At 41.7% G+C, this 12,599-nt stretch overlaps 1 protein-coding gene across 1 annotated transcript in view; it reads right to left on the bottom strand.

Moving 5' to 3' along the window:
- CABIN1 (calcineurin binding protein 1) overlaps positions 1-12,599 on the bottom strand; it is a 198,284-nt gene that overhangs the window by 48,758 nt on the left and 136,927 nt on the right. Inside the window, exons 29-30 of the mRNA XM_065417969.1 lie at positions 3,529-3,692; positions 1,306-1,402 (exon numbers count right to left, since the gene is read on the bottom strand). Coding sequence (XP_065274041.1) covers positions 1,306-1,402; positions 3,529-3,692 — 261 coding nt within the window. The remainder of the gene's footprint in view (positions 1-1,305; positions 1,403-3,528; positions 3,693-12,599) is intronic.

Below are 12,599 nucleotides of genomic sequence, written 5' to 3' on the forward strand. Positions count from 1 at the left end.
AATATTCTGATGAAAAGATCGCAGTTGAACCAACAGCATAAACTGGATAAAAAATGCAATGGCAGGTTTATTTTATCCTTAAATTTCTTTTTGCTGCTTCAGTCTATGCCATATATTTGATTAGGCAAAATCAGGGTTTAGATAGCTAGAAATTTCCCCCATCGTACTGCAACCAAAACCAAATTATTTCTTTTGGCACCTAAACACTAACATCAATTTCATAATCTTCATTTTGGTTTCTAAGACATAACCTTCTCTTGTGGTTAGAGGCTTAAAAGATATCATGGACTCTGATCTAACATTTGAATGTTATGGCTTTGCTGTAGTGAAATCGATCTTTGGAATATCACCAGAGTATACCTTCTCCTCTTTCAAACCACAGCTGATATAAAATGCTACTGCTGTCATTCTTACTACACCCAGATGGAAGAACCGCAGTACATACAAAGGTCCAACTCCTTCAAACTTGTTTTCAGTGAGTTGATTAGCTTGTACTCTTCTTAACCAAAGAAATCCTTAGATCAGAGCTCTTTCCTTGATTTGTTTGCCTAATATGCTTCCAAGTTCCAGTAAAGTTAGTTTGAGGACTTATCTACACAGCAAATTACTGCATGGCAAGCCAGGATGTGAATCTACAGCACACTAGCTTGCTGCACAGTAACATCAATGTGGACACTGCTACATTGCAACCGGAATGCAGCTCTACTCTAGGACTTTCATTGCACTGTATCAGTGTCCCCATGGGATGCTACCGTGCGAAAAGCTGGTGTGCTGTAGACTGGCACGCTGGCTTGCCATATAGTGACTTGCCATGCAGACAAGCCCTGATACTGATTTAACTTGCAGACAATATGGAATGTTGGATGCTCACTGATTCAGCGGTTTAGCTCTTTTTCAGAGAGACATGAGACATATGGCTATTCTTTTATTCCTTTCACAAAATGACTGGAATCTGAATGATACCACTTAATGAAAGCTATAAACATAACTAACATGCATGTGGCTGTGAAGAAAGAGTATTAAAGAAACAAATCCAGACCTACAGAGTCTAGGTTTATTCTGCTAGCAGAGCCTCTGGTTGTGCTAACTAAAGATCCTGGGCCAGATTCTGCTCACTAGCATTGTTTTTACACTAATGGAATTACGTGGGGGTAAGAGCAGTTATTTCTGACTTCCACAAGTTTAAGGAAAAGCAGAATCAAACCCGCTCTTCATGAATGTCTCTGGTTTTCACGACTGAGCAATAGGCCACCACTGCACTGCACCACTGAAGTTTTCTGGGCAGTTGCACAGATGCTTTCTTACCTCTGTCAGCTCGTTGAGTGTGTCCTCCAATACTTTCACTGTGAGAACAAAGGCTCTTTGTGCAAGAACCTGGCGATCTGCATCCCGTAAGTACTTCCTATGCCACAATGAGAAGATGAGAAAGGAAATTAAGCATCAAAAAGTTCTAGGGTTTTAAAAACAAGAATAAATGTAAACTTTCTAAAAAAATAAAATCTGTTTAGAACAGATGTTGCAGGAAAAAAGCCAGCAAAAATTTACACTTCTACACCAAACTGCTTCAAACTTCCCCCATATCCCTCCCAAGTTTGAGAGGCACTTTGTGGAGAATGGTATTTGTATTGGCAAGACACTGACACTATTATCTATAGGTGTGAAAAATGTGGGAAATGGTGCACAAATTTTCCCCAACAACCTTTCAGTACCCCTCAAATTCTGACCTACGCTATCTTTGTTAGTCAAAATCTAGACTTCTCCTGAGCAGAGGATGTCAGTTATGCAGAATCGGGTTGAATTGCGAGGTGTCTTTTGTAACCTGGATAAATGTCCATTTGAGGCTAAGGGAGGATCAGCAGATTATTTTCACTTGTGTTCCAAGTTGCCTTTGAATCCAGATTTCTAGAGAGTTAAAAAGCTAGTGAATTAACGCATATAATTCCTAATGATTATTTACATTAAATCCTAACTATTTACATTAAATGCCACAGAAAAGTGCTGTGAATTGGGTGGAACCTACTTAAACTACATATTTAACCCACCCCAATGAAACACTTTAGCCTCACTGAGTTGCAATTCCTAATTGTGTATTTCACTTTAAAAGAAAGTTTTCAGAGAAAACGTTCTCAGCAACCAGCTTCACCCATCCAGTGTGATGAAAAACAGGATTTCAGCCTCAAAGTTGACTATTTCTAACCAGAACTGGCTACAAATGCAGGAACTACATTTAGTCAAAAATGCACCAACTGTAATGTGTATTTTTTACAGCATTTACCTAATCAAACCATTTTCTGTTTTGTTTTTCAAATGAATGATTACTGAATTGATGACAATTCTCTGATTTATTACAACTGACAGTTTATTTGAATTAGGTTAAAGTCAAAGAAAAACCTCCTTTAGTAAAACTAAAAATATCAAATATAATTGGCACATGCTATACATACCCCAATATTTTCACTTTGTCGGAGAAAAACGCTCTACTTCCACAACTTACAGGCACCTCACATGGCTATAGCTTGCTCTGGTTGGCACAAGCGGACCATATTTTAGACAAGTTAAGAATACTCTAAACTTCAGTTTAGAACTGTAAATGATTATGCTGCATTTTGAACACAGCCATGGACTGGCCTGGTATAAATTTAAAGCCTTCTGTCCTCCAGTACTTTTGATATGCTAAAAATTAACATATTTTTGGCTGCAACTTTGCTGAACATGTGATCACATATACATGAATGTACTGCACCATATGCAAACTCAGAAGCTCTCACACACTGAAAAACATACACAGTGAGCTGTGTAATGCTTCCAGCCAGCACAGCCTGTTACCATCCATCTTAATTTCAATTTCTTAAAAACTGCATCCTGTACATATTTCCTTCTCAGTAACCAACTGGAATTTTATGGGGTTTTTAATTTACCCTGCAATATTTAAATTCTGGCCTTTCTACCTATATATGCAGCCGACATTAAAATGGCACTCTTTCAAATAAAATTAATGTAATTAAAATTAGATCCCTCCTGTATTAGATCAACTCCTACATTGTGGCAGTTGCCAACAGCCAGTTAGGGGCTAGTCAGTCACTCAGGAATTGCAGGGACACAGGAGTGTCTGAACCTCAACTCCTGAACATGCCTCCTGTGCCAGAGGGGAGGAAAGGGGCAATATATACTACTATGGTGCCTCTAGGACACCTATGGATCTTCTCATATAAGAGGACTCCTCAGGTCAGGTAAGCCAGCTCAATGGCTGCTTTATGCTGGAGGAGCGTAAAGCAGCTCTAGTAGGGATAAGTATCTGACCCCAGGAGTTATAGGTCTCAGGACCATTTTTAAGCATAGTCAAACCTCAGAACCATATTAATTCACTCTCTTGAAATATGTTCTTCCTTCAATTTATGGTGTTATGGATCAGGGTTTTATTTTTATTTTTTAAAGCAATTAAGGATTTTTCCAAAGAAACAGGAAAAATGGGGGGGGGGGGGGGAGGATATTCAAAATGGAAAGCAAAGACTAAACTTATGGCCTCACTTTCCCTGATCAGGTGTCCTCTGCAGCATGGACGAGACTTTCAGCAGGGTGTTGTAATCCTTGAGCTGAGACAGCACATTCAGCAGCAAGACAATGGAGCGGTTCATATGAGATGCAAAGCTGCCCGGGCGGTCAATTTCATCCACGGGGATTCGCCAGATTCCCTGCAAAGAAATCAAGAGAAGAAATCTCTAAAGATGGATCCATGGTAAAAGACAGAACAGAAAACTAAAAATATGGACCAGGTTCCTCTGCATTCTGTGGATACTGTTTCAGCGTGAGACGGGGTACAATGAATGAACTAATGCAACGGTTCTTTAAATAAGGAAATTTGGATAAGGAACAGAGTCTTACAGAATCCACAGTACACACCTTAGATATATTTGCCAATGAATTCCTGAAAAAGGCAAGAGAAGGTTAAATATTATGAGGGTTTTTTCTGAACCTTGCCTAAATTCAAAGGTTTTAGTGTTTTGGTGTTACAAAAACCAAATCTCATTATCAAACAAGACAAGCTAGCCTATCCTTGGACGCGCAAATAAAATGTTCCTGATCTAATTCAGAGACTCGCAACTGTCAGCCAGCTATTGTAGGAGTGTATCTTCAAATAGATTGTTAGCATAAAGGCTTCACCTGCTTGGTGGTTGCCAAGCATTAGCCATGGAGCAACCAACCTTTGGTCTGGTACCAATAATGTGATTCCTTATAATTCAATTTCCCCACTGGCAAATTTTAAACACACCTGTGCTCACATCCTGAACTCTTAACTAAATCTCAGGAGCCAAAGGAATCTTTGGGAAAGACACTGGCGACAAATGGATAGTTATAATTAAATTATGACTAGTCAGCATTGATTTTGCAATGCTTAACAAATCTGAGGGGACTTTTCCCCCCATATTAATAACATGTGTTTAAGATGGATGTTAACCAGATTTTAAAAATTATGTTCAAACAATATCCATACACCAGTAGTGGTGGCAGAGATCACTGACTGTCTGGACGGGGGCCATCTGAATAACAAATACTACTGTTGCTATGCCAATACCAACTCTCCCACTATTTCCCTTGTTTAATGACAGAAATTCTCGAGGGGTACATCTGCAGAATGGAATCCTCATCTTGACAATGCCGTTTAATAAAGTAGTAGGAAGAATCTCATTAATTTGAGAATACCTGCTAAAGAGGTGAACCCTGCTTTCCAAACTTGTCCAGAGAGCAAGACGTACAAATATTGACTCTTTCATTCTTGTTTAAAGGTCTTGTTTTGCTAATTTTAGCTGTACTCTAAATGTAAGCAAAGTTCTTTAGAATTTATTACAAGGTGGAAGTGAAGAAACGGATTACAGCAAAGAACACACGATAGCTGAACATCAAAAACAGCTATGTAAAAAGCCTGTCCACAATAGGTCTGCCTCCTACTCCTTTTTGGTGAATTTGCCGTTCCACCCCATATAATTTATTTAAACATTTGTAAACCTCTTATACTCCCACCCTATTATTTGGGGGCCAACTTTCCATGTTTTCAAAAGAGAAGCACTGACTTGAGCTATGCATAACGCACAGAGGTTGTCCTGCAGACTTCTCTTGCTTTCCACAATGCTCTTCTTTCCAGCCATCCTTTTTTATATCAACACTTCCCCATTCTTCCTTCTGCTTCTTCCAATTTTATCAGCAAATTTCATCCCTTTATTACAGTTTACTTATTCCAGGTAAACAGAATAGTAACTACAATTGTTCTGAGACCAACCTTTGTGGCACTACTGTCACTTCCCTTCACCCCAGAGGTGGGCAAATTTTTTGGCCCGAGGGCCACATCTGGGTATGGAAATTGTATGGCAGGCCATGAATGCTCACGAAATTGGGGGTTGGGGTATGGGAGGGGGTGAGGGCTCTGGCTGGGGGAGCGGGCTCCGGGGTGGGGCCAGAAATGAGGCGTTCAGGATGTGGGAGGGGGCTCTGGGCTGGGACAGGGGGTTGAAGTGCGGGGGGAGGGCTCTGGGATGGGGCTAGGGATGAGGGGTTGGGGGTGCAGGAGGGTACTCCGGGCTGGGACCGAGGGGTTCAGAGGGCAGGGGGGCGGAATCAGGACTGAGGCAGGGGGTTGAGGCATGGGAGGGGGTCAGGCTCCAGGCGGCGCTTACCTCAAGCAGCTCCCGGAAACAGCGGCATGTCCCACCCTCCGGCTCCTACGTGGAGGCGTGGACCTCACTCCCTGGGGGGAGCGTGAGGGCCGGATTAAAACGTCTGAAGGGCAGGATGTGGCCCCCGGGCCATAGTTTGCCCACCGCTGTTCCACCCCCAACTGTTACTTTTCACAAGCATCCTCTATGTTTTGATAAAACTGTGCTATCAAGCAGCTCACTAACACTTATGGACCTTGTAGATTAAAAGTGAAATATTATATTGAAAGCTTTCTGAATGCACAAAATAAGTCTGTATAGAGAAAGGTCTCTTGGTTGTAAATATTTTTAAACTATTAAAGCCCAGTGACTATGCTTCTTGGCTTCACCTGGATGCACCAATTCTAAAGAGGATACACAAAGAAGCAAGGTTATAATTAAACTGGTTCCCACCAAATCCTCAAAGGGTTAGTTGACCTCAACGATGACAACACACAAGTAGATAAAAACAGTCTTCCCAGCTGAAGCAGCCCTACAAGTCAATTTACTGTTCATTTATAAATTAATCGTACACAACTCTCTATCTCATCTTTCACTTGCATTATGTAGCTCGCTCAGAGCAAACTTTAGGACATGACACCAGAAATCAGTAGACAATGCTTTCCCCCAACTTCTTCCCATCTGCCCAGTGAACATTTTAACTACTTTCCCCCACACACTGGGTATCAGCTGGAAAGTTAGAGAATGACCATTCTACAGGTCTCCAAGGACTCTTTGTTTGAAAACTAAAGTGTGTGGCAGGATTACCACTCAGTAAACTATTTTACAACATGTTATGATATCAAATCATCCAACCAAAATCACTATCGGGGAAATAACTTTCAGGCAGCATTAGCCGCTTGTGGAGAAAGGCTCACCTCCACACACTTCAAGCCTCCAGAATGCTCAAGTTCAACTGAGCACAGTTTACAGTGTTTCATTTCTACAGTTATGGTATTACCATATTTTGGTACTGAACAAGAAAAAAATTAATAATGTACTTTGTACAGTCCTACCTACATACAGACAGATGTTACTGTGCTGAAGAAAATAATCCAGGTGCCATACTTACCTTTAAACTCATCTCCTTTCAATGTTCTACAATTACAGGGTGAGAAAGAGATTGAAAGGGAAGATTCCTCATCAGCTTTTGCACGGACTTTTCATCATTGTCTTGCAATGAACTATACAGCTTTATACAAGTGCACTTAATTAACTATGACTACTCCCCTAGGCTATCTACTCATCTTGTCTTCAGACCCAATCGTAAAGCATAAAGGATTTTGCTGTTAAGAACCAACTACCTTGCTTGCTTTCCTTCAACTGTACTTTTGCATTGTGATGTGAAAAAACACCAGATGTTTAAGCAGTCAACCAGAATCCTACCAGGGCCTCCAGCTGAAGCCGAATCCTGCTCAATCTCACAGTATGAGCTGAGTTAAAGATACATCCTCATCCAGAGTACTCCCAGAAGAATCCCACACATATACATAAAGAAGGATCTAGCCAAGCCTTCCCTGGCTGTCATCTATCTCCAGGGAAAACGTATTTCTGAATCCAGAACACAAGAACTGCAAAAAAAATCTGCTATTTTTAAAAAGCCTATTTCTCAGCAATCAAAGAAGCTGGAACTCTTAACTAGAACAAAACACACCATATAGAAGCACTTGCTGGAGCTGCCATGGAACCAACTGGGGAGCAGACAGGAAAAAGTTACTCAGTCTGACTGACATACCATTAAGTTTTCACATCATTTGAAAAGTACATTTTTTAACCAAATGTGCCCTTTAATGTACTCAGACTTAACAGTGCAGACATTTTAGACCCAGCAGAGACTGACAACATTTGCAGTCCTCTTCGGGGTTTCTATTACTTATCATCACTCTCCAGGTCACTCGGCAGAGGTTCTCCCATCCAGTCAGTCACTGAATGGAATTTATGTTCAAAACACCACTCTGTTGCACAGCTTCTGTGTGCTGGCCACCACTCTTTCAGCCTTAAGGCTCTCCTCCCTTCTGTTACAGCCAACAGAGCTGTTTACATGAAACCAAGAGAAGGAATGAGAAGCTTTAAAAAGCTTCAAATGCCTCCAGGGTCCCAGAACTCCAAGCCTCCATAAACAAACACTCTGCTCCCTCCTAACAAATTTTACAATTCTGTTTTGCATTGTTAATAAAAATCTGCAGCTAAGTGAAAATCTGAGGACAACATAAAATAAACTGAATTTTACATCAGAATAAATACCACAAAGAATACTGTATTGATTGCATTGTTCATTTTCACATTTATTTCAGGCTGCTGCAAAATTTCCATTTGCTGCAGAATTCAGCACTGAAGCAAGAGGGAGGATGTTGCTGCAGTATTCCGTTCCAGCTTAATGCAGGGTACATGAAGGCTTGTGGACAGGATTCAGGAAGTATCCATTGTGCCCATCTCAGCCATTCTGAACACAGATAGGCAGGGAGTGCTAACTGCTCCATGCTGCTTACCTTAAATTTTTTTGAGGGAAGGGATTCCCCAGGGATTAGGAATCTCTCTTTGGGGAGAAAAAGCGGACTGTCCTCAACAAAATGAGGCTTCTGTGGCTTTCTACTGACACTATATAAAAACACTCTAACAGATTAAATATTTGAGAATTCTGGGCACAGAGCAACCTTCTCAGTATGCAAGTTACTGGATTAGCTATAGGATTTCTGTTCTTGGCAACAGTTCTTAAACGAAAGGAGTGACCCCATGTCACACTCAAGATGTTCCTATCCAGTTGTGATAAGCAATCCCCTGAAACAATTACACTATAACTATAACAGAGTCAGGGCCTTCAAGTTTCATTAGGGTTGTCTCTCCTGCTTCCTCCATGAACCTCTCAAGAGCGCAAATCACTCCAAAAGGGGGCAGAGACAGTGTCATGACCCTTTCCCTGCACTGGCCCACAGAGGAGCACATACACATCAGGTAGGAAGGAAACATACTGGACTCCTGAGTCAAACAGGCTCTCTGACCACAGTTCTGGGAGATGTTTTTCTTAAGGTATTGATTATATAAACTAAGACACAATAAAACTATTAACTAAACAAAGCAACCCGAGAGAGCCCAAACTCACCTAAAATGGAAGCAGCTAAAACAGATAATGACAAGCTGTTTGGTGCGGACGTCGGAAATTGAAAATCTGTTCCATTTCAGCATGAGATTACAGAGTATAGGAAAAGTAGAAAGGATGCTCTTTCTTCACACATCTGTCCTTTTCTAGCAAGGGACAATATTCCTTCTGAATATCAACCCCTGGTCCTGCAAATTTCTATGGGTGAGCAAGGAAACTTGTTCTCATTTCCATCTCTCATACCATCTTAACTGGCATCCTCTATCCAGAAGTTACTTCTAGTATTTTCAGAAAGAGCAGGAAAGAAGAAAAAGAATTCACATTCAAAGCTTTTAAGAGAGCTAATAAAACTTACAGCAGCATCCAGAGGGAAATGCATACGTATTTCCTCAGACAAGGTGGATGAGGTAATATCTTTTATCGAACCACCTTCTGTTGGTGAGAGAGACAAGCTCTCAACCTTGCACGGAGTTCTTTTTCAGGTCTACATATTTTCTGGTATTCATTTCCATCTCTCATTTATGTTTTACACTATTTGTTTACAGCCACCTGTTTCACTAAGCACTTCTCTTATCCTCAACTAGAAGGCTGTGTTCCCCATCTAGAACTCTTGATGATGCCTGGGATTAATCTCCAGGCAAGTGGAAATCTTGTGAAGACCCAGAGTGCACAAAAGAGGGGCAACCCCCCACCTCACCCACAATTATAAGAACATACAGACACAACATTGGGGGCAAAAGAACAGACTAACATTAGTCAACCTGCATAATAACCTTGCCAATGAAAGCACACAGTCCATGGACTAATCAAAAGTCCATAACAATACAGCAAACCAACTCTAGATGGAGGGAAGCTATTGACTAATACTGCAGCAATTCAGATCTACACTGTTCTTCATTACACAGCAGCTTAAAGTCTGGAACTGAACTCTCTTAACCAAAAGGAGTGGCCTCTAGTTGCATTAAAGATGCCCCTGTCCATTATGAAAAGTGTGGGTCATCTCTGTGGAAGTTAATATCCTAAAGCTACTTTTTAAAATCTACTTCTAGCATGAAGTTTCCACAACCCCACCTCTTTGCTTCCCCGTGGCATCTTTTCATAGTAAGATCTTCCCACATGATCTAGACTAGACCAAGACAAGACCTTGGATTCAGGGGCTGGAGAGTAAAGGAGTCAGGCTTGAGCTCTGTGGATTAAATGACTGGCTGTATTTTCCCTTCTATAGTTCAACCCACTTCCTTCAGCCAACAAAGTGCAATATAGGGTAATAAATAGAAGTATCCTTAATCCTTGTTAATAGGCGTTGCACCATATAGTGTGGGTCTTGAAGACATCAGTGAGCTTGCTCCAAGAGCGATAAATTCCTGCTGGCTTGGAGAGCAGAGTCCTCAAGGTCTGAATCTCTGGTGCACCTAATCTTTCTTGATAAAGTAAGATTTCTCTCTAATCCTTTCTTCTAGTTGCATTGTCTCCTGCGGCAAGCTTTTCTTATAGTCATCTTTCCTTTTAGCTCTTTCATATTTTGCATATCCACTGTTTCCCTCTCTTTTGATCCTCCTCTTCCATTTGCCCCTATTCCTTTTCATCTATTTTGCAAACCAGATCCACTTTCTGTAATATGGAAATACAGGTGGGTGCAGCAAAGGCAGAGAAAAAGCTGAAACAATTCTAGTGGGTATATTAAAAAAACATTATATGAAGTTTTACACCCCACCCCCCAGGTTGTTGGGTTTTTTGTTTTTAAATAAGAACTCTCCTGTTTCCTCTGGGTAATGATTCAGAGAAGGCTTGCCAACCCCTCTAGAATGTTTTAGAAAATTTCTTCCAATTTGCCATTTATCTTCCTGATATGGAAGAGCGAGAGAACATCAAAAGTGCCATGATACAAAAGATGGCATTTGGTCAGCCTGTGGGAGGGGAATAGAGGACGCAGCTAATTGCCCCTCTTCCTCGCATTTCCTTTTTAAGAACTCTCAGAACTGGACTACCATTCCATATCCTACCTCAGATCACAAGCAGTACATCCATATCTACATGTGTAAATACTGCTACTCTTGTACTTTTACTCACAGCATTTGGAAGACTTACATGTAGAAGGTCAGGATTATGCATAGCCCAGTAGCATTAATTCTGAAGAAGAGCTGCCGGACCAAAATGGTGGTGTGAAAAAAATGCTCAGCCTGTCCCCACATCAAAGTGTCAGTGGGAAGGAAGTAGTAAGGGAAGATGACAGAGAACCTACACTTTGAGCTTTTCTGTTCCAAACAATAGCAATTTTTTAACTTGAGTTTTAAATTTAATATTTTCACTTCCTAGAATTAACAATTTTACAAAGCTGAACACACTGTTACTGTTTATAGGGAGTTAGATTGGTTTTTACCACATGAAAAGCACACCCAAACTATCTATTCAAAGAGTGAGAGAGAGAGAGAGAGAGAGAGAGAGAGAGAGATCAGACAGTGGGGGGGGGGGGGGGGGGAGAAAGGGTAAGAAAATATGAACAGTCATTTCCTCCTGAATAAGCAATTATCTAAAACCAGAAATGCCTTGTTAAGATGATGAGTTAAGGGTTCAGGCAAAATTAGTGAAACAGAAACTGAGGTCTGATAGCCTTTGTGAATGTTGGCTTTGGTCATTTGCCAGTTGAGATCTAGGGGTTTTTTGCTCACAGAAGCAGGAGGCTGGAGTTTTTACTCAAAATGTTCCAACATCTAGTTCAATTTCACAAGGATCTCAGCAGAAATACTAAAATATACTCTTTTCATGGAAATGCACTAGATCAACAAGAGATGGGGACCATGCAGCCATTCTGCTCAGTGGCTTCTGTGGAACAAAGATCAGGGAAAGGAGGAAAGGAAAAATAATTCACCTTGTGCTGTAACTTCAAGTGCTGTCCCTGTGGGAGCTCCACTTTAGGTCCATATGCACCCCTGTGCTTTTGGTCAGAAATTTTTGGTAGCAGTGTACCTTTTGCCTGTGCATGAGTCCTACAGATCCTCATGCCCCATAACAAGGCTATATAGGGCTGCAGAGGCGGACCGCCCTCAGTTCCTTCTCTACCGCAAAGCACACAGAGGTGGCTCCGAAGCAGAGTGGAGGAGAGCGGGTAGCGGAACACCCAACGAGGGACACATCTTGAAGAACTCCAGTTACTGCACAAAGTGAGTAATCTCTCCTTCTTCGAGCAGTGTCCCTGTGGGTGCGCCACTTTAGGTGACTCCCTAGCAGTACCCCTTTTAAAGAGGTGGCAGCTTCAGAACAGAGTCCATCGCTGAAGAAAGAACTGCGTTGCCTACTGCAGCTTCTAATCTTGCTGTATGAATTAAGCCACAGTGGGTGGAAACTGTGGGCACCGAGGACCATATTGCAGCCCTATAGTTTTCAGCAACTGGAACATCTTTGAGTAGAGCAACAGATGTAGAATGTGATCTAGCAGAGTGCGCAGTCACTTTTGGGGAGGTGGAACCTCAGGGAACCCATAACAGGCAATAATGCATCCAGAGAGCCCTTTAGAAAGCCTCTGAGTGGAGACAGGCATTCCCTTAGACCCATCTGCAGTGGAAACAAAGAGTTTAGGGGCTCTTCTTGAGAGGACTCATCCTGTCCAAGTAAACAGCTAACAGGCTCTTAACATCTAGAGCAGAGGTTCTCAACCAGGGGTCCAGGGCCCCCTGGGAGACTGTGAGCTGGTTTCAGGGGTCCTCCAAAATAAACCAGAGAGCAAGGCCAGTGTTAGACTCACTGGGGCCCAAGGCAGAAAGCCAAAGCCTGAGCCCCGCCATGTGGGGCTGAAGCCAAAACCTGAGCAACTTAGC

This window comes from Emys orbicularis, chromosome 16 (assembly GCF_028017835.1).
Source record: "Emys orbicularis isolate rEmyOrb1 chromosome 16, rEmyOrb1.hap1, whole genome shotgun sequence".
NCBI classification, from domain to species: Eukaryota; Metazoa; Chordata; order Testudines; family Emydidae; genus Emys; species Emys orbicularis.